We start from the raw sequence: 27,641 nt of genomic DNA, 5'->3' as shown, positions 1-27,641 counted from the left end.
AAGGGGCGGGGCTTCCATGGGCTACGTCAAAGGGGGCGGGGCTTCCCGGGCGGGGCGGGGCAGAGCAGTCGGTGCGCGTGGCGGTCGCGTGGTGAGTGACGTGCCGGGGTCACGGTGGTCCCGTGGCCCGATGCCTGAGGGGGCCTCGGGGCGTGGCGGGTGCGGCCTGTGCGGTGCTCGCGGTGCCCGAGGCCTCTGCGGGGCTCCCCGGGGCCGGGGGGCGGCCTTCTCGGCGGAGCGGGTTCGCTGAGGCGCGGGGTGTGGGGGCTGCGGCGGGAGGTGCCCCCGCAGGCCCGGCGCGGCAAGCGGCAGCGGTTGTCCCCAGGGTGAGGGCTGGCCCCGGGCCGCCCTCGCCGCGCCACCCTGCCCCGCAGCGGGCCGGGCCCCCCGGGGCCCCCGCGGGGTGAATGGTGAGGCCAGGGGTGGCCTCACGGCTCTGCCCGCGGGCTCCGTGCGCTCCGTCCGGGCTTGGCTCTCGCGTGGAGTTAGCGAGAGGCGGCAGCTGGTGTGTAACACCTGATCCCTGCCTGTCGGAAGAGTTGAGAGGGTTTTAACACTTGAGTTGCCCCTCGTTAAGTACTTCTCCACCTTTGCCTTGTAGCTTGAGAAATTTGTCTGTTTTGTTTGGTTTTTTCCTCCTGAAAAGCTGATACCTCCCTGTGCTCTGTGGGACCTGCTGCCTGGCGTCACTGTCAGTGTTTCAGAACCAGGTGGTGGTGAAATGCCGCAGAACTGAACGCAGGGAGAGTGAAATGGCAGCGAGGGTTCAGGGGTTTGCTGCCCTTGGGTGTTTTCTGGCACTGCTTGGGAATTTGTAGTAATAGCTCCTTAAAGAACAAGGGGGAATGGCTTTAACCTGCCAGAGGGGAGACTGAGATGAGCTCTTTGGCAGAAGCTCTTCCCTGTGAGGGTGCTGAGGCGCTGGCACAGGGTGCCCAGAGAAACTGTGGCTGCCCCATCCCTGGCAGTGTTCAAGGCCAGGTTGGACACAGGGGCTTGGAGTAAGCTGCTCTAGTGGAAGGTGTCCCTGCCTGTGGCAGAGGTTGGAGCTGGATGAGCTCTAAGGTTCCTGCCAACCCAAACCAGTCTGTGATGGTTGAGTCTGAGCACAAAGTTTCCAGGTCTCTTGTAATGCTGTGTTTGCATCAGTTTGGGGATTTGTTGCAATGAGAATCCAGCACAATTGAGATAGTGATGATTTCACTTGAGTAGGGGGAGTATTAAGTAACTTTTATTGCAGAATGTGTGTTTATGTTGAAATAAAACATGCAGAAGTTCAGAAACCTTATTTCTGTTAAAAGCCCTCAAACCAACTCACGCGCAGGATAGTTATACAGTAATAGACACCTCAAGAGGAGGAACTTTCCATCGAGGGTGTCAGAGCACTGGGACAGGCTGTTGGGGGTGTGTGGAGTCTCCCTCTCTGCAGACATTCAAAACCCACTTGGACTTGTTCCTGTGTAACCTGCTCTGGGTGGCCCTGCCTTGGCAGGGGTTGCACTGGATGATCTCCAACCCTAACGATGCTGGGATTCTGTGATTTGATGTAAATTCTGGATGGGGGCAGGTTCTTCTATATTGTTATGACAGGTAGATATGATCTTCAAATAGAACATGTGGTTCCTGCCTTCCTCAGGTGAAGAGATAGTTGCTTGCTTTGCCTCCTTCCATATTTCGATCAAGTGCGCAGTCAGGATAGGTATTTGAAACAGTGAAGAGCTGTGTGGCCAAGTCCTAGTGCTGCACTTGAGTTTAGGTACTTTAGGTCCAGGTAATGTTATTTTTGTTCCCAGCTTTTCCCCTTAGTACAAAGTTTAACTTGGAAAGCAGGGAAGGATTCCCATCCTGGGGGCAGCGTCTTACCTGGAACCCCACGTGCTTTCCCACACTGAGATTCAGCGCTGGCAAGTCAGGATGTGTGTGAGGTAGAGGGAGCTGGCAGGACATCCTGCAGCCATAGCCAGCATCCCAGCTAAGCCCGGCCTAGGCCACTTGCCCTTCTTAATTCCAGTTTTATTCACACCCCTCCTCTGTGCTGGCGTTTGCAGTGGCTGCATGGCTCCACACAAGTTCCCAGTCGTAGACCAATTTTTCCTGTTCGTGCTCGGATTCCAAGCCTTGGAATGCTTAGTAGTGTGGCATTTTGTGCAAAGGTGATTAAATGCTCTCCAGGTGTTTATTAAATTCACTTTTAACCTGTTTGATCTTCACTTGCCTCTGCTTGAGCCTGAGGTAAATAAAGCTTCTGCAGTGCTTTTCATGAGTGATCTTCTAGTCAGGCTAGTGTTCAGTTCAATGGTCCCGATTCATGGCATTTATGATGTAATATCTCCTGGGGCTTTACTCAAGCTATGGATTACACATCACCTTTTTCCCCTCGTCGGTGAAAAAGGGGTCCTGGAATGTGTCAATATTTCTGTTTAAATGCACGTTGGCTTTGTAAGTGTGGTTGTGTTGGTGAAGCTGACCCTGCACAGAAGCCAAGCGGTACTTTTGGCTCCCAACACCAAACTGTTGCAGTAAGCTGGTTTGTCCTTCCACTCCTGCCCTCCAACCAAAAAAACCCAAGGATTGGAGAGAATACAAACAGCAGTTGAGGAGTTTCAGACTCCTCCACAGCCGAGGACTGGGAATTTTTTATGGCTGTTCTCCACTGAGAACTTGCTGCTTGTTGGTCGTTACAAAGAATTACTTTAATTTCATAGATACTAATCTAGAGCAGCTTTTTAACTAGGCTGGGAATTAGGAGCATTTCTGCCAGTAGAGAGGAGGAATTAAATCAGCTTTCCAGGTCACTTTCACATGTTTGCTGCTTTGTTTTAAAGGAGTATTCATTCCCCCTGCCAAGTGCTCTGAGTTGCAGTGCTGCAAGGACAGAAAGGTTTGTGGTTTCTTCTGTTTTAGACAAGAGGTTTGGGAGGATTCGGCTTTCACTTCCCCCTTTGCAGAGTTGCTTCAAGTTTTGGATTAGTGAGACCCTCTATATGCTTGAGGAGGGAGGGTGTTGGGAATGCTGATCTTTACAGTCTTACTGTACAGAGGAGAAGATTGGCTACATTCACAGAGGGAGTCTGGACTCAGGGCTTAAGGAGCTTCCTTCCAGCTCTCTTGATTTCCAATCATACATTAGGTCAGAGAGAAGACAGAACTTTCTGCTCTTTGAACTAAACTGCACTATTTTCTCCTTTCCTTTCACGGTCTGCATCTGCTGCAAGGACCCCTTTACCCAAAAGGAAACTCCCTGTCCCTGCCGACCTGCCCCTCCATGCTTGGCTGAAGGTCATCTGAAAGGCAGCATTGGCCACAGCAGCACTTGGTGAGGTTCAGCTGGACCAGGCTGCTGCTGTGACCTTCTCCAGAGTCTGCCAGGAAATCCCTGGGAGTCCTGGCAGCTTTTTCTTGGGGAAAGATGAAAAAGATTCAGTCCACTCTGTTGCTTTTCTCTGGCAAATCCACTCTTGGTTAATCTGCTCCATTGTCTTTTGTTTCAGTCTAATTTTCTGGACATGTTCCAAATCAAATCCCTGTGGCTCCAGACCAGTGATTTCTTCAGTAAGTTTTTTTCAGCTGAGAGCTGGAATCTGTTAATGCAGGGAATAATGGGACTAGTTATTGTAAATGAATTAAACTCCAATTTTGCTACTCTGGAAATTAACTTTCTAAAGCCTTTCATCTGTTGGTCCTGGAATAAGACTTCTCTGATTTAGAAGCTAATCTGGAAGTGGGAGGCTGGGATGAAATACCTCCTTTTTGTCCTTCCTTCTGTTTCTACAATCTTTAATGTCATCTTCCCAGCGTAATTTTTCCCAACATCTTTTCTTCCCTGTGTCTCACCAGTTCATACCTGCCAGGGCCCTGTTGGTTCCTGTGCCTGCTGGCTGGAGCAACTGCTTTTCTTTTTGCTCTTTTCACCTTGCACATATATAATGTTAGAAAGTGCCACAGTTGGACCACAGATGCGAATGTCATTTATAATCAGTTTAAAAAGTTGTACCTGTATATAATCTGTTCAATATAATCTATAAACATACATAATCTATAACATGTATGTAATCTCTACTGTGTATCTAAATTAATATAGCTGACTGTGGCAGCTCTGCATCACAGGCCAAGATGTTGTAAGGGACTGAACATTTCCTATTCTTATTGATGCTCGTGTTCCTGCTACAGGTTTGGTTGTGCTTGTAAAGCCATTTTTGTGCTGCTTTCTTCATAGGAGGCATAGAGCAGTGCCTGTAGGATATCCTGCTGTATGGATGGCAAAGCCTCATCCATTTTATTCTGGTTTGCCTCTTTGGTAAGAAGTAGTTTATAGTAGTTTAAAACACCTTTTGGCAGCAGCACAACTTCCCTTAATTTGCTGAATTCCCTCCAGTACATCATGATAGCAGGATCATGTGCACTGCTTTCATACTCTTGCTTTTGATCTTGCTTGAAACCAGTACCCTCAATGAAGACCTGTGCATTGCAGAGCACAGTGCAGCCTTACTCCTTGCACTACTTCTCCTCTGTCACATTTTCTCTTCCACCACAGTTGCTGACGCCAGCTTTGGGATCAGGAGGTTAGGGAGTCAGCTGCCCTGACAGGGCTTGTCTTGTACACACTGTTGAATTCCTGCACGATCTATTGTACATCACCTGCTACTATCACCCATCACCTTTTCCTGGTTGCTGTTGTTGGTTTGCTGCCTGTCCCTGCCCTAGGAGAAGGGTCTGGGCACTACTGCAGCCTCTCCCTTCAGCAGCTCCAAGTGAAGGCATTGGCCACCACCAAGGCAGATGGTGCAGACCCCCCCTGGAGCTGCAGCCTTTGCTTTCCAGTAAGTGCCCACCCTAATCCCTGAGGGTCAGGTAGAATGAGTGCCCTGACCTGTGCAGATGGCCTGTGGAATGTCCCTCTGAAGAGGCACCCTCCCTGCACACCCTTCAGGTCAGGGGGTTCTAAAATCTCTGCATTTTTGCAAAGATCTCATTAGAAAGACTCAGGAGTTCCTTTTGCTGTTTGTGGATCTTTCTGTGAGCATCCCAGTCCTTGGGCTGGTCCTACCATGATGAGCTTGTGTTCAGTAGGCTGCACAATCCAAACAGTAAATATTTATCTTGGGTCAGATGAAATCTTTGCTGTAACAATAAGGATTGTCAATGTTTTGTGAGGGGTGGTTTCCCCCCACAGCAGAATGTAGCAGGAATCCCTGCTGCTTCAGTCCTCACCTCTGTTCAGCACAGCTCAGGGAAGCCGAACACAAATATTTCCCATTTAAACATACTACAAGTCATGAGTCTGGTTTGGAATGGGCTGTAGGTCAGGCAATAAATAGGCTTAAAGCGGAGTAAAAGTGCTCATAGGTAAATCTGAGCAGTGGTTAATGATTAGCCTTTCATGCAGATACTGATGTGGGTTCTGCTCGTCAGCATTATCTGTGAGTTTAGAAACTTTGATCCATCTCAGACTTGTTGCCTTTTTGGAGAAGACAAACTGCTCTCCTGGAGTCAGGAGGTGGAAAACCTGGCTCTGGAATAGTAAGTACTCAGCTTTTTGAGCTCTGAATCATGTCTGTTTGGAGTAGCAGCTCTGTGGCAGTGCAGGGGCTTGGAAGCTGCGTAGAAAAGGCTACGTTTGAAGCTTGGTCCTGGACTCAGTCATAACTGAAACAAAACCCCTGTTGATGGCTGCTTGTTCCAGCATTCCATGCCCTAGAGGTGGTCCTGTCAGAAGAGTGCCACGAGACCAAGGCTCTTCCAAAGACAAGTTCCTTCACAGAGAATGGCTTAGTTTGGTTGCCCTTTCCCTCTGCTTTGTATGGCAGGAGGTCTTCTCCCTTCCTGACTTGAGCGAAGATGGGATTGTATTTTGGCATTTTGCACAGTGAAAATGTAGGGGTGCTCTGTTCCATGGACTAGGGCTATGGATTTGTTCTCCAAACTCCTGCAAGTATTTGCGTGACTGCCTGGGAGCTATTTGTATGTCACATGTTCCATCCTCTTGCTTGTTCTTTAAGATCATGGAGGAAGAGTAGGAATGTGCCTGTGGTGATGTATATATAGTTTGGTCTTAACCATCAGCTCAGAGACTGACTTCCTGGGCTTAATTGAAAACACAGTGGGATGGTTTTTGCTGCTGCTCCCCTGGGTTTTGTTCAGGAACAGCTGCAGGCTTGTTAAAACAGGAGGTGTTTTGAGCAGTTGAGTTTGGTTCCTGCCTGTGGTGGAGCAAGGTTTTGTTGCGAGGAAGAGTCATTGATGCACAAGGCAGTGAACACGCATTCATTTCCCTTCTGCAAGCAGGGAATGCATATTTCTAGAAGTCATTCTTGCAAACTATCAGGTCTGTAGTCAGAAGCCTGCAATTGCAGAGGTAACCCTCACCCACCAGAGCTGGAGTCGGTGTGTTCCCGTAGGAGCTGACATCAACAGCACAGGGCTATTGCGGCAACATCTGGCACAGACCAGAATGTGTCAGCCCCAGGGAAGGTGAATGCTTGAGTGGCCACCTTAAAATGCTGTGTTTGCACATGGGCACACATCTGAGGAGTCACTGTAGGCAAACAACTGCTTACATGTGAAAAGCAAGGGATGAAACATGCTCCTGAGGTTGTTGGTCAAGGAAGCATTCACATGTGGCGGAAGCCAATGGCACAATGAAGGTGTTTCTCTTTGATGAGTGTGTGGCAGTACTGGACATGGAAAAATGTGTGTGAATTGCTTAAACTGGTGTCTCTTGTATCATGTGTGGAACAGATTCCTCGGAGTTACCACTGAGTTCTAGAGGGTGGTTTTCTTCATGTCAGATTCTCCAAGCATACCTGGAAGCCAGTTCAGAACTTGTACAGATGTTGCCCTTCCTGGGCTAAATCTCATCATGATGTTGAAAAGCAGCCAGAGGGGAAAAATGAGCTTGTTTTCTGGGTGTGGAGGTTTGTGTAAGTGCTGGGTTGTTATCAGCTGACCCATTAACTTGTTACCACTGTGCTGCTGTGCCCCAGGCTTTGCCCACGTTCCCAGGAGGGAAGAGTTCTGTGCCAAAGGATTTGCAGGGTGCTCAAGAACAGGAGCTCTTTGGTTCACCTACAGGATCTGTATCTGGGTCCAGCTCTCCAGAGCACAGAGCTGCTTCTCACCATCTCTGCAAGAGCGGATAAGTCCTCAATGTATGCAGGGTATCAAACTAGACGCGCAGGTGTCGTGCTCAGAGGAGTGCTGATGGGGGCCATCCTGCTCCCACCAAGCCTGCTTGAGCAGGGAGCTTGGACTAGATCATTGCAGGAGGTCTCCTAAATCCCAGTGGTTCTGTGACTGAAAATCTTAACCAGTGGTCCTCCTGTGGTGATCTGTGGAACGGGGGCAGAGAGGGTAAGGTCTGGGAATCATCCTTCTGTGAGTCTCCTGAATCGTCTGTGTTGATGGACTTTAGGCTCTCTTTATGAGGCTTGTAATAAACCACCCGTTTTATTACCCTCAGCATTAGTTTTATCTATGCGAGACAAAGGTATTTATGATGGTGATGGGTATCATCTGCAATCTGGCACCTGTATTAAAGGCCAGGAGATGCACTTTTAGGCCACATTGAGTCATGTTGCATTTTTGCAGCCGAGGAAACTTGCTTGGGAGTGCATTTGCTGAGTCCTGGTTTCATTTTAGAATCACAGCATCACAGAGTGGTTTCTGTTGGAAGGGACCTTAAAGCTCATCCAGCTCCAACCCCTGCCACGGGCAGGGACACCTTCCACTAGAGCAGCTTGCTCCAAGCCCCTGTGTCCAACCTGGCCTTGAACACTGCCAGGGATGGGGCAGCCAGAGCTTCTCTGGGCACCCTGTGCCAGCGCCTCAGCACCCTCACAGGGAAGAGCTTCTGCCTAAGAGCTCATCTCAGTCTCCCCTCTGGCAGGTTAAAGCCATTCCCCTTGGCCTGTCCCTACACCCCTTGTCCCAAGCCCCTCTCCAGCTTTCCTGCAGCCCCTTTAGGCACTGGAGCTGCTCTCAGGTCTCCCCTTCAGGAGCCTTCTCTTCTCCAGGCTGCCCCAGCCCAGCTCTCTCAAGCCTGGCTCCAGAGCAGAGCTGCTCCAGCCCTCGCAGCATCTCCATGGCCTCCTCTGGGCTCACTCAAGCAGGTCTTTCGTGTCTCCTGAGATTATTTTAGAGTCTTACAAAGCTTAAGGCTGGAAGGCAAGTCTGGTCAGAGCTGCTTTTGCTGTTCAGCCTGGTGCGTGTCCCTCCCACCTCAGGAAACCCTGGAGCAACGGCTGATAAGGTACTGACTTGGAAGCAGTACCCTGGCTGCTATCCTGTTATACCCAGCGTTCCTTAGGGATTGAATGCTTTTGCATGTGGCCACTGGATGGTCACAAACAGTAACACATCTGCTTATCCCCTGGGCAGAGGCACCTTTTAGCCTGAGACGGGCTGGCTCCTTTCATACATACCAGTGCTGCAGGCAATGTGAACCTGCAGGAATCTGGTGCTGAATTCATGAGCACCGTGAAGAATCTTGTGTGCAAAAGGGGTTTGTTTCCATTTTAAGATTTAGGTTTTCCCTTCATTGAGTCTGTGATAGGTAGAAGAATCCGTGCTGGAAGCTGTTCTTGGTTGGGGCCTATAAAAGTGGAAGGGAAATCCTTCACTAGGCCTGGGCTTTCTAAGGAAGCAGAAGTTGTGCAATCTCACAGGATACATGATACAGATCTTGCAATTTATGGTTCCAGATATTAATAATTTTTTTAGATTAAAAAGTGTTTGAAGTGTAGTGCAAGTCTTAGAACTCTTTAACCTGCCAGAGGGGAGACTGAGATGAGCTCTTAGGCAGAAGCTCTTCCCTGTGAGGGTGCTGAGGCGCTGGCACAGGGTGCCCAGAGAAGCTGTGGCTGCCCCATCCCTGGCAGTGTTCAAGGCCAGGTTGGACACAGGGGCTTGGAGCAAGCTGCTCTAGTGGAAGGTGTCCCTGCCCATGGCAGGGGTTGGAGCTGGAGAAGCTTTAAGGTCCCTTCCAGCACAAACCAGGCTGGGATTCTATGTGTCTCACTCATTCCTCAGCATACAGCAAGGCAGCAGGATGTTTCCTGCTGTCTGGCTGTGTGGATCACATCTCCCTGGTCACCATTCTTGTTCTCGGTTGTGTAATGTCCCTGCAGAAACCACGCAGAGGATAAGGAAGTGTCTTATTTGTTCAGGAGGTTACGTAATGTTGGAAAATACGGGTCACATGGCACTTCCTTTGTGTCTCCTCTGCCCCACTGCTGTCCTGGTTCTCTCCACCAGTATGGATGAGGGTTGGACAGCTTCTGCTGACCAGTGAGTGTGAGGTCCTCGGGTGGTTTCTGACCAGTCATGCACAGTAGGCAGGCAGCTCTCGGCTGTCCCCACATCCCAGCAGGGCCTGTGAAGCCACTGGGATTTAAAGCCATTCTGCCTTATCTCTGCTTAAACACAGCCTGGTTCCTGTGGGGAAGAGGAGACCTTTGAGTTTCTGCTCCCTGGGTACTGAATAGTGGGCACTTCGTGACATGGGTTACGTGTCATGACACAGGTATTGTTCATACTCTGGATGATCTGAGGAAGAGAGATGGAGCTGGGATAAGTGGCCTGCCAGGCTGTGGACCTGGGATAATTGCTTCAGCAGTCTTTGGCATGCACAGAGCTGATGAAGAGGTTCTTCTGTCGATGCCTCCTGGGAATTGCCTTTGATGGAGACTTGTTAGTACTAGCTCTGAATCCACACTGGCATTGGCTATAAGGAGTTCTGGTGTCTGACATGATGTAGGAGTCATTAGCCTGGATGTTGTATAAAGAAACTGTAACGTAGCATCCTGTGTCAGTTTTGGCATCTCTCACACCATGGCTTGCTCTCCAGATGAGTGCTTGAGTCAGCTTTTGTATGGCACCTTCTCTGCTTTGGAAGCTGGTAGGCCAGGTTGGATGGGGCTTGGAGCAAGCTGCTCTAGTGGAAGGTGTCCCTGCCTGTGGCAGGGGGTTGGAACTGGATGAGCTTTAAAGTCCCTTCCGACCTAAACCACTCTGTGATGATTCTGTGATCCTTATCACTTTTAATTGGCATCACCTTTGCCAACACTCGAGGTCTGTGTCTGCTGATGCTGCATCTCACCCCTCTGAACGCTGACTAATGTTTGTTGGCACTTGTTAGCGGTGAGGAATCCAACCTGTGTGTGACATGTCTGTTCCTGGCCCTCCGCCGTGGTCGGCGGAGGGGAAGCTCTGTGCCAGGAGAGCTGTGCTTTGTTCCTGAGCTGCACTTTTGACTTGCTCATCTCAGAACAATCTCTTCAGCTGGGGTGATCAAACACAGCCAAGGGTGGAAAGTGCTCAGCGCCTTTGGAAGCATCCTACCGTGGACTTTGGGCTTGCTCAGGTTGGAAGTACTCATGTTTGACCAGGGTGGTAGCAGGTTATTGCTGGGGTAGCAGGATACTTCAGTTCACATTATTTCTGATGCATTTCTCCAACACTTGTTTGCCGTGTCCTGCCTGTGTGTGGATAAGAGCCATGCACACAGTTCACCACCACAGCTTTCCCATCTGTCCATCACTCAGAATAGCTCCTTTGCACCATGTTTCTATGACAAATGATTGCTGAGCAGTGTCTGCGTGTTGCAAGCTTGGACCTGGTGGTGTTCACAGGAGCTGCCAGCTCCAATCCCAGTGCCATTCCTGGTGTCGTGCTCTTCCTCCTGTATTGCATCCTGGGGCAAGGACTGTTGTAGTTGCACGAAAATGATCTCGTTGGGTATACCCAGTGCTGTGCTGTGAGCTCCAAAGCCTATCACCCACCTCCAGAAACGTTCTCACTTCTAGCACTCTGTGGGGGACAGGAAGCAGCAGCTCGTGGCTGCTGTGCTGAGGAGATGGTATGATTGTCTCATGTCCTGCCAAGAGTGAGGCAGCCTAGGGAGCATGTATAGGTGGTGACCCAGAGATTTGGCTCAGTGGGTGGAGGCATGGATCGGTCTCCAGGATTGCTTTTCTACTGTCAAAGAGAAAACTTCATGTTTTAATCTGTGTGGGAATGTGCCCGGGATTCTCTCACGGATAAGGGGAGTTCCTGCTGATTCCTGAGCTGATGCAGTACTCCCTGCATTGCTGACCCACTCGCTGTTTGTGAGACAAACCAAGGAGCTGGTTCTGTCACCTCTTGCTTAATGTTGATGTGCGCATTGTGGAAGTACCCTGCTCCACTGAGGCAAGGACTGAGAGGTGCGCAGCACAAGCGGAGGAGCCGTTGTAGGACAGGATGGGATAGTTGAGTTGGAAGGGACCTACGGCAGTCATCTAGTCTAACTGCCAGGTTAGAGTCTGGGACCCTTTGTGAGCCGGCCCAGGAGCACTCATGGTGTCAGTGCAAAGCTCTGTGTGTGCTCCAGGTGGTTGAGCCTGGGCTGTCAGCATCAGACTCCTCTTGCAGAAACGAGATTAAGAGCCAGGAGAATCTTGGCAAGGACCCTGCAGGTTTGCTGTGCTTCTCAGTAGTATCCTTCCTTTATTACTTTTCCATCTCCTGGAGTCTGGTATGAGCAAAACGCTTGGCTGCAGAGGAGGCTGTTCTTGCTCAGCCTGCTTAACTCTCCGTTATTTTCTCCACCTATACACGTCTCTTGCCAGCACTTCTCAGCCTTTCCTCTGATCGGTCTTGGTCTTGGGGTTTCTGCTCTGCAGGGTTGTTTTCTGCTGCCTGTCACTTCACTGGGTCCGTTAATGACATGGGCTGGTGTGATGCTGCGCTTCATGGAGCTCAGGGCATTGTCCTGTAAGGAACACTCTGTCCTTGCTTGTTTTTTCTTCTTCTTGTTCAAATATTTAGGGATTTCCTGAGGAGTCTGCAGAAGCTGGAGGATGAGGAGTGACCGTCCCCATGTAGGGCAGCAGATCAAGCAGGGTCTCTAACAGAAGGTGACCAGACAAGCTTGCTATGAAAATAAACCCCATCAAAGGGACGTGATTGTGGCCATGCTGAGAGGAAGAGCTCTGGCCCCTCCTCGAGTGATGGGGGTTGTGCTGGGTGAAAGCCACCAGCTCTGCCTTAGCTGTAGAGCTGTAGTTCACAGCAAAGCACAGGACCTAAGGGCTTGAACCCATGCTGATAATTCATTAACTTCTTTTCATCTTAATTCTAATTAAAAGTCGATTAATGTGTATAACTGCACCAAGCTGTCAAATAATGCGCGACTCTGGGAAGGCTGTGTGAGCCAGCATCTCAGCTGGAACCTGTGGTTTGAAATGGGACCACTTTAGAGGGTTTTCTGCCATGCCCATGAGTGCTGTGTGATAGTTATGTGGAGGGAGCTGTTGGGACAGGGCAGCTCTATGAGTGGGACAAACATGTATTGGAAATGTGCAATGTGGGAAAGAAACCCAAGGCTTTGCTAAGAGTAACACAAGCAAGGGGTGGCAGCCAGAGCCCTGCAGGATGGAGCTTTGCAGCTCAGTTAGGTGTGAGAAAACAGCAGAATGACTCCACTTGGCAGGGCAGAGCCCCATGGACCCCCCGTGTGTTCCCCTGGCTCCAGGGCAGGGGGATGGACTCGCAGAGGGCGACTGCTGGCCCCAGCAGTGGGATATGGCTGTGCTGCCGAGCACCTGAGCTGAACCTTGGCTGAATCTTCCATCCCCAAACCGCCGTGAGTGCGGGGTGGGAGGCTTTGATCCACCCCCTGCTCACATCCTGTCTCCAGGTTTGTCAGAGGCACCTGAGGAAAGGGTCTGTCTGAGCCTGGGCAGGTGCCATTGCCTGTGGGCTCAGGAACAACGGGGCATTCTTGATGTGCCATGTGCTCTGCTGTCCCCTTCAGCATCCAGGACCGGGCTGAAAGGGCTCCAGCCTGAGATCCTTGCTGGAGGAGGATCACCTCTCCTGCATGGCTTTCTCCCCTCCTGAAAAACTTAACAGCCCTGGAGGTTATTGCTAAGGGCCCGTTCTCCTGCTCATGCCGTGTGTGATAGCTGCTGAAGAGCTGCTCTCTCTCCATGCTGCCAGCTTGGCTTCATCTCCCTTCCACATCCCTGCTGACTGCTTCCATCTGTGCATGTCACAGGCTGCCCAGACAGCGGCCCCTTTAGAAGCTGCACGCAAGCTGCTGTCTGTAGCCCTGCTCAGCTCTTGTGTTGCCCATCGTTCTCCACTCCCTGCACTCTACCCTTGGGCATCACAAGCTGGATATCCTCCAGGGTACCTGTCTTCTTCAGAGCTTCTGAAGCCCAGCTCAGCTGTATCCCTTCCACTCACAGGTGGAGAGGGACCATGTGCTCCTCTCCCGAGCTATTCCCTTCTCTTGCTTGCTCTTTATCCAAACCCCTTCTAGTGTGTAGAGCTTTAGGAAGCCTTAAATGTCTGGTAAAGGCTTTTGGTTGGGACTCTGTGGAGGTAACACAGGACCAGGCCAAGCCACAGCTCTGCTGTGAGCTTGCAAACATCCCTTGAATCCTTAATATAGCATTCAGAGCTCCTGCGGGAGTTGAGCAAGGGAAGGGCAGAGGTGTGCAATTATGGGGTGTGATGGGCACAGCACAGTCTCTCCTGTGTGCCTGAGCTCCTGCCTGGGGTTCCTGAAGCTGCTTGGGAGAGTTCTGAGGGGAATTTTGGCATTGGAGAACAACAGTGTGTGTCTGTGGAACGCTTCCATTGCGTTACTGGAGAATGATCTGTTTGTTCCAGGTATCTTTCCAGTGCTGAGGTGTTGGCACAGGGTGCCCAGAGAAGCTGTGGCTGCCCCATCCCTGGCAGTGTTCAAGGGCGGGTTGGACACAGGGGCTTGGAGCAAGCTGCTCTAGTGGAAGGTGTCCCTGCCTGTGGCAGGGGTTGGAGCTGGAGGAGCTTTAAGGTCCCTTCAACCCAAACTGGTCTGGGATTCCATAAGCTTTAGTGTGCCTAGATAGCTTGCCCCAGGTGGGCTCTGCCTGTTGTGTCTGGCTGCTCCTGTAATATGAACAGGTAGGATTAGGCTGTCCCTTTAGGAGCTAAGCCTGGAGCCTGGGGGAGTCCCAGCAAGTGCCCCCCTTTGGAAAGGAAGCAGTTAAAGTTGTCCTGTTTGCCAGGAAATTGAATAAATGAAGCAGTGCTTAAGCCTCAGGGTGACTGGCTCAGAGCAGTCAGTGGAGAGCAGGGTTTAGCCAGGGAACAGTGCAGCAGTGTCTGCAGCTGCCTGCCTCCCCTCCCACCTCCATTTACAGCACTTCAGGGGAAAAACAAGGATTGGGCTTGAGACCACAGGCTGGGAACCTGCGGAGCTCCCACAGTTGCCAGCTGGGCTGCTGTAAGTAGAGCACCCATAACTTCTGGTTGCCTTTTCCATTACTCACGTGTTTTATACGTGGCATTCCTTTGTGGCATGCAGGACTGAGGCGGACGTGATGTGCAAGCGGGAGATCTTTGACTTTGCAACATGTTATTTGTGACCTTTTTTCCCTTGGATTACTCTCGGGAGCTTTCATTTGAATTCTCAGTAAATCTTACCCGGCGTTTCTCCCTTCTTTTTCAGGAGAACAGAGGGAGCTCCTGACCCTGTTCTGGCTACCAGCAGTGCTCGTGGGGAGACCCTAGGTAAGAATCACTCCGGCTGTGTGGAGGCAGGACTCTGGAGCCGGCTCCATCAGCATGGCTCTGGTGAACCAGGCTTAAAGGAGACTGAAGAGGGTTTTCTTAAGGCTCTGGTACTTCTGGGCACAGCCAGTGGAATTAGTTTTATTCCTTGCTTTCTCAGCACTTGGATGGGAAAGATGAGGCACTGTTTTGAAGGGTAGGGCTTGCCTCTCTAATGAGTGTTGAATTAGGGCTCTGTTGTTAATCCTGTCAGACTTCTGATTTGAAAGGGGTTTCATTCCTTTTGAACGTGGCTTTAAGGAAGCTGTTTGCACACCATGTTTCAGACCCAGCTGATCTGTAAAGCACTTTCAGGGAGCTTGGCAGATCCTTCCCTTTGTCTTGTTTGTGCATGTCCTGTGTTTCTGCATTAAAAGGTGTTATCTGTGTTGGGGGTCTGGAAGGCTGTTTGCCACAGGAAAAACTGTGGCAGGAGTGGCAGGATGCTCAGTGAACAGGGCAGAAGCAACGGACTGGGAAACTCTGGTGGAGTTTCTGTATAATGTACATCAGCTTATGGTTAAGAGCTGCTTGAGAAGGCTGCTTTGTGTTTGACATCTCAGCAGGTCCAGCCCATTTGCCCATTGTTTCTGTTGCACTGACAGAAGATGTCATCTCTCCTCCCTTTCCTGTGCCCCGGAGTTGCTAATGTGGCTTCCTGGTGTGTATATGGGATGAGGCAGCCCTGGTTACATGTTGGTGGAGGGTGAAAGTACAACCTGATGCTGAGCTTGAGCTTGGGAGGTTGCTGTTGTCAGATGCTGCTCCAGGCTGCTCATCTCCCTGACCCAGCTGCAGGGGTATTCCATTGCAGCAGAGGGGTAGAAACATCTGAGCAGTGCCTACCTGAGTGCTGAGGTCAGTCCTATTCCAAGAAGAAGTCCTGTGTGTAGCTCTGAGTCTTGCTGTTTTCCTTAAGGATCTGAGGACTTGTGAAATGGAGGCTGTGGCTCCTTTTCCCTGGGGTGACAGCACCAGGAGGGAAAAAAAGAAGACCTGGAGAGAATTTCCTCATTCCTGTCTCCTGTCCCACCCTGTTTGTTTGCTTATGTGGTAGAGCAATTGCAGAGTACAGAAGAAATGTGTGTGGTAACTGCAGCATGGAGGCAGGGGCACCCTGAGGTCTGTGCCCCTTCAGGTGGGTAAATGCTTTGACATACCTGAGCCTGCTGCAGCCCAGGGTCTGCTCCAGAACCCTCACCAGGGCGAGCTCAGGAATCCATGCCAAAGCCTCTCTTTCTCTCTCTGCAAACATGGGAGCAGGGTGAGACAAGTCACCCATTCAGGCAAAAATACCTGCTGGAGTGCTGGGTTTGTACAAGACTAAACCTATTTAAAGAGCTGGCAATAATAGAAACTTATGGCAGGGGTGTGGGGGGGGTGGGTTCCTCCAGGTGTGGAGTCAGACTTGTTAAAAAGTGCCTTTCTCTTTGTGATACACACAGCTCCACCTCAGTCGGCTTGTCTCTTAGGGTCTGTGCAAGCAAGCACACATTAGCAACTTGAAATATTACACATCCATGAATCTCTTGCTGCTCCTGCTCTAAGTGTTGTGTTTTACCCCAAAGCACAGGTAGAGACCTAAGTTATAACTGACTGATTGTACTGGGGTGTTCCACTGGAAGTGATTTATTTTTAAACAGGAATACATCCACATGCTGGTTATCTTTAGTAGCACAAAGGGCAGCTCAAGTGCCTCAGTCTGGGTTATTTCCTCTTATTCTACTTAATATCATACAATCACAGACTGGTTTGGGTTGGAAGGAACATTAAAGATCATCTTCCTAAAATCTAATTAATCGGTCTTAAGAACTGCCTAAGAGCTCATCTCAGTCTCCCCTCTGGCAGGTTAAAGCCATTCCCCTTGGCCTGTCTGTACAGGCCCTTGTCCAAAGCCCCTCTCTGGGTTTCCTGCAGCCCCTTTAGGCACTGGAGCTGCTCTCAGGTCTCCCCTTCAGGAGCCTTCTCTTCTCCAGGCTGACCCAGCCCAGCTCTCTCAGCCTGGCTCCAGAGCAGAGCTGCTCCAGCCCTCACAGCATCTCCGTGACCTCCTCTGGACTCACTCTTTGTAACCTCTACCAGGTCCCTGCTCATCCACATGCAGCCACTTGTTTGCCCATACCCTGGCAATATCTAGAGAGCACATCCCCTGTTTCTCCTTTCTGCAGACCATGGTGGTAAATCAGTGAGCAGTTGGACACAACCCGACCATGAAGGGAGTTTTTAATGTGGTGAACAGCCAGGGCTGCTGTGGGGCATGTTGGAACCTGCAGAGCTTGGCAGGAGCATGGGATCCTGAGAAGAATAAATAATGGAATTGGACAGTAGTCACTAGCAGGAATGTTGCAGCCAAAGCACAAGCAATGTGTCAGTCACATGGAGGAAGAAGAGGGAGGAGATGAGTTTTAGCTGGGGAGAGGAGTTCTCCCCTTCCTTCTTTCCTCTCGCAGCACACTCACCTTTGATCCCGTGCTGTAATTCCCTTGGGCTGTTCTTCTTCCTTCCCTGCTGCACAAGACGATTTGAAGTTTGTGTGTCTTGGCACAGGCTTCCTTTCCCAAATGTTTGTATTTGGGGACTTCAGTGCTTGAACATTTCATCTCTGAATGGGATCATTTTCAAAGCTTGCTGTGTGAAAATTGCACCATGCATTCTGTAGCTGTCCTTTGGGAATGCTTTTTGGTGTCAGGTAAGCGGCTGCTTGCATGAGTATAATTCTTGATTTAATGAAGAACTTAATTTAATTAAGAACTTAATTCTTCCGTTCTCCCCCCAGCACTGCTGGCTTCGTTTCCTTATCTTCTCCCAGTCCTTAACCTCTGTCATTGCCCTTTTTAACTTAACTTCAAAGCCTGTTGAGGTCCTCTGTCACTGATGCTCTGCCAGGCTGCATGTCCTGGACCACCAGTGGCTCCTGCACACCACTGTCATCAGGTCACTCTCTCAGAACCAGCTCTACCATGGGCTGGTTGCCCTTTGGGGTTTGTTTGCTGAAAGCTCCTCTGGAGTTTCATTTCCCCTTTCCAATCTCTATATATCCACACCTATCTGCTCAAACACCATAGTGGCTTTTAGCTTAGAAAGCTCCTTTTCCCCAGTTGTAAGCACTCCTGGTGGTTGATCCGAGAGGAAGCACATCTCTGTTGGGGTTTAACCCCAGTCAGCACCTGAGCACCGTGGAGCCACTGGTGGAATGCAGAGGGAGCGTTGGAAAAAGGTAAAACCAGTGAGTTAAAAACAGTTTAGTAATTGAAATAAAGTGAAACATGATAGGAAGAGAAAATAAAAAGGGAGAGAGGAGTGAAGCCCAAGAAGAGCAAGTGGCACACAGTACAATTCCCACCACCCACGGACTGATGCCAGCTCATACTAAGCAGCGATCGGCTCCTCCCGACCAACCTCCCCAGTTTCTGTCCTGGGCATGATGTGCTGTGGGATGGAATACCCCTTTGGCTGCTTCATGTCAGGTGTCCTGGCTTTGCTTCCTCCCGGCTCTGTGTGCCCCTCCTCACTGGCAGAGCATGAGACTGAAAAGTCCTTGATCAGGGTAAGTGCTACTGAGCAACAACTAAACCATCAGTGTGTTACCAGCATTATTCTTGGGCTGAAGTCAAACCACAGCACTGCACCAGCTGCTAGGGACAAAATTGACACTATCCCAGCCCAAACCAGGACAGCCTCATCTCAGGGTTTTCTTAAACTTTGATTTAATATAGTGCCTGTACTTTGCTTTTTATTTCACTTGGTTTTACTTCAGTGGAGTACGGGGGTACACAGGATTCCAGACAGGGTCTGGCACAGCAGTGTCAGTACTTATGTTCAGTGCTGTCTCACCTGGACTGTGAGGGTTGCCTCTGCCTGGTTCTGTCACACTCAGAGATGCTGTTATTTCAAGCCTGATGGTGTTCCCAGGTTGCTCCTTCCACCTGGTGACTTTTCATAATATATGTGTTGGGCTGCACTCGCAGAGTGTGAGCAGCAGTTGAGGAGGGGATTCTTGCCCTCTGCTGTGCTCTGGGGAGACTCCCACCCCCACGCAGTCCTGATCCAACTCTGGGGCAGCAGCACAAGAGGGACGTGGAGCTGTTGGAGTGAGTGCAGAGGAGGCCATGGAGATGCTGCGAGGGCTGGAGCAGCTCTGCTCTGGAGCCAGGCTGAGAGAGCTGGGCTGGGGCAGCCTGGAGAAGAGAAGGCTCCTGAAGGGGAGACCTTAGAGCAGCTCCAGTGCCTAAAGGGGCTCCAGGAAAGCTGGAGAGGGGCTTGGGACAAGGGCCTGTAGGGACAGGCCAAGGGGAATGGCTTTAACCTGCCAGAGGGGAGATTGAGATGAGCTCTTAGGCAGAAGCTCTTCCCTGTGAGGGTGCTGAGGCGCTGGCACAGGGTGCCCAGAGAAGCTGTGGCTGCCCCATCCCTGGCAGTGTTCAAGGCCAGGTTGGCCACAGGGGCTTGGAGCAAGCTGCTCTAGTGGAAGGGGTCCCTGCTGTGGCAGGGGTTGGAGCTGGGTGAGCTTTAAGGTCCCTTCCAACCCAAACCAGGCTGTTCTTTCACACCAGAAATTGTCCTGAGTCCCTCTAGAGCTGCACTGGGTGCAGAGTGCAGAAGCCATGTCCCCATCTACCCAAGAGCTGTACTTTTAATGCAGTGTGTCCAGACACACTGATTTGCAGTAACCAGATTAGGGATCTGCACTGGCAGCCTTTGGAGTGTTTCTCTCATTGCATGTGATGTGATTAGAGGAGAGATGTGACAACATAAAGCTCATGGAAATGAAATTGGATTGCCTGGGGCTGTTGCAGACCTTTGCCTGGTAATAGGTCTTGTACCACCTAACATAATTTCTTTGTTAAACATGTCCCCAGTAAATGTATAACTGTCAATTAGGAGAAATATTGACATCTGATGCCTTAGTATATGCAATTTAAAATGGGGCTTGTGGTATTTTTGCATCTTGCATGACTGCAATTGTGAAGAGACGTGGGGTTTTTTTGTCCTTTTACAGACAAGAAATGTTCTTTTATACTGAGCACTTGTCCCCATGTGCTACCTCAATCACATTAGGCTGCCTTGCTGGCAGGAGGGTTGAGGGTGGTGCAGCAGCAGGATGAGGTAAAGCTCAGAGGGACACACCTCCTTTAAATTGTCCTGCTCACTTTGCTCTGTGTCCTCTGTAGTCCCAGGGCAGGACCAGAGGATGCTTCAGAAGCCTATCCTGTCAGTGGCTTAGAGTATTTTCTCTTGCAGTAGCACCAGAGAAACCATATTCTGATTAGAGAAGTGCTTATTGTAGTTTTGGTTTCTTTCTCAGGGTCCCACTTTTCTACGTGCCTTTTTGAATCTCCGTGGTAAAGATACCTCACAATCACCACATGAACAGCTCCATGTTTCCAGCCACTCATCCTCCTGAACATCACCACCCAACGGCATCCCCAGAACACAGCCATGGATCTGACATGATGATGATGGTAAGTGGAAAATTTATAGCTAACCAGAGAGCTTTTCCTTCTCTGTGGTTCAGAGTGACTTGTCATCTTAAAGATTGTGCTCTTGAGGATCATAGACTGGTCCAGGTGGGAGGGACCTTAAAGCTCATCCAGCTCCAACCCCTGCCACAGGCAGGGACACCTTCCACTAGAGCAGCTTGCTCCAAGCCCCTGTGTCCAACCTGGCCTTGAACACTGCCAGGGATGGGGCAGCCACAGCTTCTCTGGGCACCCTGTGCCAGGGCTTAAGTTTAATCAGAAATTAAGCTTAGCTTTGGAAGGTGTTCTTAAAACCCAAACACGGGGCCCCATTGTGGCTCTTCTGGAATGAAGGAGTGGCAAGAGGTGATAAGCAACACAAAATGTATTTCAGAGCTGGGGAGCCTGTGGCAAAATGGTCTTTTCCAGCAAAGACCTTTCTAGCAGACAGCCTGGTGTCTGCTCTCCAGCCAGCTAAAGGCAGAAATGCCAAGTGAGCTGTTTCCTGCAGGAAACAGACATGGATGGAGTTCTCCAGTCTGTTGGTGTTAGCAAAAGCCTTAACTGGCACTGAGGGGGCTGCACACCAGTGTGATAGATTGTGCTGACCTGCACACGACCAGCCCCTGTGCCCTTTTCCTTCTGAACTCGGTATGCACTGAGCTTGGGGAGCAAAGTGCTAGCAGGGCTCTTTGCCATGTTGGCATTAAGGCTGTGTTGGTGCTGAATCCTGCTGCTCTAGCTAACTCTGATTTAAACAGGTTCAGACTTGGGTGTGCTGACCGCAGAGAAGCTTTGCAGAGATCCTGGCCAGAGTTTCCCTGGAGATGACCAGGGATGTGTGCTTGTGTGTAGCCAGTTCTCGGGATGTTTTCAGCTTTTTCTCCCTTTTCTGAGTACTTTTGGAATGAGTTTCAGGTTATTAAAACCTGCCTCTTTAGGGTTAAACTTTGAAAGGAGGGCAGAGAGGGTGCATTTCCCTTCCAGATGGGAATGTACTTGGATACATTGCAAACCTTCAGTTAGAGTTTGCTCAGCTGTGTGCCCCGAAGAAGGCAGCAAGAATCACTTATTCTGCTTACACCTCAAACAGTGTCATAGCAGGAGAGGACCAGAGCTGCCTCCCCTTTGGGAGCATGGCCCAGTGCAAAGCCAGGGGTGCTGGTGGGACTTGCAGTCCAGTGGTGTCACCGGTGCCCTTGTGAAGCTCATCTGATCTAACTTGCAGTGGCATTCCCTCATCTCTTACTTTCCCTCTAATTGCTGTTTCTTTGCCAGTGCCAAGTGCTCTTACCTTCAGTGGTGGTTGCAGGACCCTGCCTAACCCTGCAACTGGAAACTATGATGAATTGCACAAGATTCTGAACTAATGTTGCATGTAAAACTGCCAGGGAAGGAAGTAAATAGGTGCCAGTACCTTAGATCATGGACTGAACACATTTAACATGTATGTATTCCCATTCCCCACTTGCATCAAGGACAGGCCCTGTTCTAGCTGTGGGCTACAGAGCTCTGTAACATTCTGTGTCTTGTGTGGGGCTTGTTTTAAATATGAGAATATTACATTCATTAAAGAAACAAAAGTGCTCAGTAAAAGCTGTTCTGTAGTTCCTGCTCTCAGGGAAATGAATGCTGCTGCTTAGAGACACTGAAATTAGTCATAACTCTGACCTTCAGCAAATAACCTTCACAAAGCAATGAGGGGAGTTGAAAGAGAAGTTCCTCCAGCGTAGTGAGTGCTTCACATGTGAAAACACTGCGGTCAGGACATGCTGAACTGCGGTGTATGTACCTGGATGGGAAGATGACATGAATCCCAGCTGGCCGGGGATCATTGTCTCCCCTTCATACAGCATTCACTCTGCACGTTCAGGAGCTCTTATTTTTACCCAGGGCAAGCTGTGCTCCTGATTTATATAATCCTTGTTGTACCGGTACTGAGGCCTCTGTTTCCCATAGGATATTAGGAGGTTCTGTAGGGAGACAAGAGTCTGGGGCCAGAGGATTCAGCTACAGAAACCTTTATTATATAAGCTCACACGAGGTCAGGTTGGGGGAAGAAAGTGCTCTGTGCACCCCAGGCCATGAGCAGTCATGAGGAGGCAGGGGTGAGCTCCACAGAGACATCCCCAGTCCCTGACTGCTTCTGATGCTGCAGAGAGGAGCTCTGAAAGCAAGGAGAAGGCATTTTCCTGTAGCAGGGACTGTAAAGGACAGATCTGCCCAGGGACACCGCCTCAAAGAGCTGCCCACTGGAAGTGGAACCTGGAACATCACTGGCCATGTCTCACTTGTGTGTGTTACACTGGGTTTACTGAGGAGCTTCTTTGAGTCTCTCTGGTGACCGACTGAAAGGACCCAAGTGCTTGCCATAACACAAAAGCCTTTGCTGAACCTTGTGTGCTCTGTCTCAGGATGAGCTCCTCAGGCTCATCTTGATGTTCTTTATGTTTTGGGCAGGCAATGACTTTCCACTTCAGCTATGAGAACGTGCCATTGCTGTTTTCTGGACTTACAATCAATAGTCCTGGAGGTTAGTAAAACTCTCTTGTCCAGTCCCAACAAAAGGTTTACCCGTGGTGAATGTTTCAGGAGCCAGCTTGCTCTTTATGCCAAAACCACACAGGCACAGTGCATTGAGTGTGCTTGAAATGGAATCTATGGGGTGAAAGAAAAGGGCAGATGTTTCGTGTAGCTCAAGGATTTGACTGGTTTTACTCCAAAAGTGAGCACTGGTTTCACTTCATGGGTGGAGTGCCAGATAGTGCCTGTCTGAAACTCAGGTTTACCATCCACACGTGCATGACCAGCCATAGCCTGGGCAGTGGGACGTGGCTGTGGACACACGCAGGGCCTTTTCTGATGTGTTTTGAAGCAAATGTCCCCTGTTGCTCAGATACAATAACTTCTCCTCTCTTGTCAGAAATGGCTGGTGCTTTTGTGGCTGTCTTCTTCCTGGCCATGTTTTATGAAGGTCTTAAGATTGCCCGGGAATGTCTGCTCCGTAAATCCCAGGTCAGCATTCGCTACAACTCCATGCCAGTGCCAGGTCCCAACGGCACCATCCTGATGGAGACACACAAAACTGTGGGGTAAGAATTTCCCTTCATTCTAAGACACGTTTCTTCAGCAGCTGACAAAGATGAAAATGGGGACAGAAAAAGAAACACTTCATGCAAGCAGTATTACCCTCTGCTTGTGTAATGGCTGCAGAGTGGGACACTGCTCCACACTGTGCTGCAGTCACCTGCCCACCCTTTAGGATGGGGAACAAAAGGAGGAAAGCAACAAGGAGTCAGATAAGCCTGGTTATTCTCCACAATAGTTGTTCAACATATTCAGGGAGTTCCCATGAGCAGAATTTAGGTGTTAGGGACAAGTGACTCTGCCAGGAATTTCTTGGGATCCTTCTGCTGACAGGTAGACAAAGCCTCTACTCAGAAAAGCCATTCTGCTTATTGAATGTGGGGGTAAAATAAGCTGTAGAGCTCTGTTTCTCAGGTAAAAGTGTGGTCCTCCTGGTAAGCACCATGCTGTTATTGTCATCGGTCAGCTCTAGGGGGAAAGCCACAGTTACACAGGGCAGATGGATGCAGAAGTGTGTGTCCAGGCTGCTCTGTTACCTTGTGTGCCACCTCACACCCCCCTGGCATCCTGTCAGCCTAAGCTGAGCTGCATTTTCTCTTTGGGGGATGTGTGTTTTCCTGCCTGTGTCTCACGGATGCTGACTGCTCTTTGGGTTTTGTGTTCCCAGACAGCAGATGCTGAGCTTCCCTCACCTCCTGCAGACCGTGCTGCACATCATCCAGGTCGTGGTCAGTTACTTCCTCATGCTGATCTTCATGACATACAACGGATACCTCTGCATAGCCGTGGCAGCCGGGGCAGGGATGGGCTATTTCTTCTTCAGCTGGAAAAAGGCGGTTGTTGTGGATATCACAGAGCACTGCCATTAACAGCGGACACTGCCCAGAAGCCTCTCCACCCCACTGCTCTCTTGAACAAAAGGGATCTCTTGAAGGGAGGGATCCTTCCTAAGCTGACAGAGAATCAATGTACAGAAAATGAACTGGAGTTCACCACAGGTTCCTGGCCGGGGTGCAGGGATGTGAGGAGCTGGGGTGTGCTGCTCGCTTGCTGCAGGGCAGCAGTGTTGACTCGAGGGTCCTATGGTTGCCACTCTGGGCCAGGATTTGCTTTAGTCTTAGATTATGCCGTGATTGAAATTAGTTGGCTGACAGAAATGTAGAAGTTATTCTTTAAGAAAACAAAAAAAGAAAACAAAAAGCATTTTATTTTTAAATTGTAAAAGCTCATCTGGGAGGGTTTCATGAACAGCAGGGAAAGACCAGAGTCACCCATGGAGCTACATGTGTGAATGGCTGTTTTAATTCTGCTTGTTTCAAGCTGTACAGGATGCCAGGGGACATCTCCCTGGAACTGTGGCTTTTGGGGCCAGTGACACCTTCTGATGCAGAAGGAGATTTTGGTGCTGCACCTCAGACACGCTCAGGTGCGTGCTGCAAGGGAGTACTTGACATAAGTGTGTGACCTGGGGTCTCAATGGCCTGTCCCCAAGTCCATCCGTGCATGATGAGTATTGATAACTGGATGCGTCCAGCAGCATTACTCAGCTTCAGGTGGTAACATTTAAGTTTGGCTGCTTTCAATTCCCAGTCATGGAAATACATGGAGTAGATGCAGGACAATTGTGTATTTACAGGGCAAAAAGACTGTAAATAACCCATTGAACCTGCATTTACTTCATGTTGGATTGCACCTGGGTGGAGCTAGAGGTGGGCTCTGGTTGAACTAGTTCTGTAAATGAGGCAAGAGCTAAATAATGATTTCATGACACTAAAGGTTAAGATGTCTGAAGCGGGCATTCCCTGGTGGCAATGAAGGAGGTAAAACAGTCGTGTTCCTGTAAAGGAGAGATCTGGGGAAGAGAAGAAAGAAAAGATAGAACTGAGCAGGCTTTGGTCTCTTCTCAGGTGAAACTTGGAGCAATTTGGGCTGATTAAAAAGTGTTCCTGACCCAGATGACTCCTCTTTGTCTTGATAAGTGTGCTGTGACCTTAGCTTGGAGGTGCAGGAGTTACCTGTGCTGGCCGTGCAGTGAAGAGCTCCCACTTGTCATGGGCAGGACAGGCTGTGACACGGGCAGAGGCAGCCTCCTGCGTGAGTTGCCCACCTCTCACCCTGCGTTTTCTAGGGAGCAGTTTTGGTTTAGCACTTTGTTATTGAAGGGAGTGGTGTGCAGAGCGTGGTGCAAAGCTGGAGTCTCCATCGCACTCGGGATGCCCAGTTTGTGCTTGTAACTGGCTGGAAGGGATGAAGGTGGGATTTTCACTGGAAAACAGGCAATACCTGCAGGCAGGGACTGGTGCCTGAGATCTGCCCTGAGAACAGGGAATCCTCTTGAGGTAAAAGTGTCTGGGCACGTGCATCAGCACTTTTCTCTCCAGAGATGTAACTAGTCCCACAGTAGCTGCGTAAGGAAAGCTGGGAATTACGTTTTAGCCCATAAGGGAGGCCCATCCCTGTGGAGGTGGGTTCTTCTGCGTTGATGGTCCATCAGCAGCCCAGAGCACACCCTCACCCTACCACTCTCTGTGAAGGGCAGCAGGAAGTCCATTACTGCTGCTGCCAGGATCCTGAATTGCTCCACGTGAAGTTGACTGTCCCAGGTTGATGCCATCTGTTTGGACATCTTGTTTTCTTAGGGCAGCCCAAGCACAGCATGCAATTTGATGAGGTAAAGGCAGGGGTCAGTTCCTAAAGAGCTGCTTTCTGTAGTGACTTTGCATCTAGGTGAAAAAGGCAAAGAATCCGAGCCGCCTCCTCAAGAGAGAGAGGAAAAGCTCTTCCCCAGTGTGACCTTTGAAGGGAGTTAACCTACCAGGCTGCAGAAGGACAGATGCTGCTCTCTGCACCTGCCCCAAAGGTAAAAATCTCTGTAAGCAATCCTGCCTGTCTTCAGGAGCAGAAACCAGACCCTTCCACCCTGAGAGCTGTGAGGGAATCTGAGTGCTTGTCAGGGAAGAGTGAAGCAGTTGAGTGCTGGAGATGGTGGGCTCTGGTTTGGAAGCTTTAACCTGCAGGGCTTGATCCCTGGAGTTGATCAGAACCAATAGTGGCAGCGCTGCTCCGGTCATTTCTCTGCAGTGAGCTGGAGCTGCTGCACCAGGGATTAGAGTCCCAAGGGGCTCTGTGTGACACCAGTTACTCCATGTACCTCTTGCTGTGTCTTTCTCTAAAATAGAACCTTCCCTTTGCCTGATCCTGCTGTCTCCTTTTGGGCACCCAATTCTCTGGTTCAAGTGACCAGAGATGGATGAGTCAGAGATCAGGCAGTAGCTGTGGCTTTCACAATCTAAGCCAGGTTCTCCTTAGCTTTTCTGCCTCATTTTACCTGTAGCATGGAAACTGTTTCCTCCCAGAGGTGATCCCCCTGTGTTCAGTGTGCAGTTGGGTGCTGATGCTGCTGCAGCAGTGGTAACCTGCATGGAAAGAGCCCCGGCAACAGTCCCTGGTACCCTGGCAGTGATGGTTGGAGCAGGGGCAGCGCCTCTTAGACAGGGGAGAGCTGAGCCAGGGAAGGATGGTCTGAAGGGGAGGGTGATCATGGAGGGATGGAGGCTGCATCCTCTCTGCTGCTGAGGACAGGATAGCCTCCACCTCCCCATGAACACCTCCCCTTCAGCTTTGGATGTGCTTCCTTTAGCTTCAGACAATCTGGAGCAGCCTGCCCGGTGCCTCCAGTGCCACCGACTGCGTGTCCCTGGGCCAGGCTGCTGAGCAGAACCTGCTGCCTCCTGATGGCTTCACCCACCGTGTCCAGGGTGTGCCCATTGACAGTTGTGCTGATGACACTAAACCCACATGAGGTGGTGCTTGGAGGGAGGTGAGGGCTCTGCAAGGCTCAAGTAAACTTAATTCAAGTCACCACAGTGTAGCATGCCTGGAATGTGATGTCCTGTGTCTCTTTGTGCCCCGTGTTTGGTCTCCACATGTGGTGCGTCTGGATCCATCATCTCCTAAGTGCCCAAGCACGAGGCTGTCACCCGCCGCTGTTCTCGTTCCTTCAGTGCCTGTTCAGTTTGCCTGGAGCAGCCCCACATCCAGCAGGGTTTGAGTTCTGTTTACAGTGGACTGTCACTTTTGTTTTTATCTTGCTCTATGTGGAGGTAATGTGTCTGATATTACTGTGAATATCAAGAGTCTCCTGTATATAATTAACCAATAAACTAGACTGCATTTTACTGTGGTGGATATGTGCTTTGGAAACACTCCTCAATGCAGAGACTGCAGCTGAAGTGGGGGCTGGCAGCTCCCACCACAGCAATCAGAGAGTGATTGGGAGTCACAGAATCCCAGCCTGGTTTGTGTTGGAAGGAACCTTAAAGCTCATCCAGTTCCATCCAACCCCTGCCACTAGAGCAGCTTGCTCCAAGCCCCTGTGGCCAACCTGGCCTTGAACACTGCCAGGGATGGGGCAGCCACAGCTTCTCTGGGCACCCTGTGCCAGCGCCTCAGCACCCTCACAGGGAAAAGCTCCTGCCTAAGAGCTCATCTCAGTCTCCCCTCGGGCAGGTTAAA

General features: G+C 50.3%; 1 protein-coding gene across 3 annotated transcripts; it reads left to right on the top strand.

The window, feature by feature from the left end:
* The first annotated feature begins 51 nt into the window (after nt 1-51).
* Nucleotides 52-27,304, top strand: SLC31A1 (solute carrier family 31 member 1). 3 transcript variants are annotated; one of them, XM_062616082.1, is made up of 6 exons: nt 52-91; nt 14,480-14,541; nt 19,886-20,042; nt 22,500-22,572; nt 22,963-23,131; nt 23,794-27,304. In XM_062616082.1, exons 3-6 carry the CDS (start codon nt 19,947-19,949, stop codon nt 23,993-23,995), a joined length of 540 nt encoding a protein of 179 aa, XP_062472066.1. In that variant the 5' UTR covers nt 52-91; nt 14,480-14,541; nt 19,886-19,946; the 3' UTR covers nt 23,996-27,304. The 3 variants fall into 3 exon arrangements, with proteins under 3 accessions (XP_062472066.1, XP_062472065.1, XP_062472067.1); XM_062616081.1 differs by lacking the exon at nt 52-91 and adding an exon at nt 5,251-5,520; XM_062616083.1 differs by lacking the exon at nt 52-91 and adding an exon at nt 13,875-14,254.
* The last annotated feature ends 337 nt before the right edge of the window (nt 27,305-27,641 follow it).

This window comes from Pezoporus occidentalis, unplaced genomic scaffold (assembly GCF_034315485.1).
Source record: "Pezoporus occidentalis ecotype Australia unplaced genomic scaffold, CSIRO_AGI_Poc_V1 ctg187, whole genome shotgun sequence".
Taxonomy (NCBI): Eukaryota; Metazoa; Chordata; class Aves; order Psittaciformes; family Psittacidae; genus Pezoporus; species Pezoporus occidentalis.
Note: the sequence above shows the minus strand (reverse complement) of the source record. Positions and strands in the feature narration are given on the sequence as shown.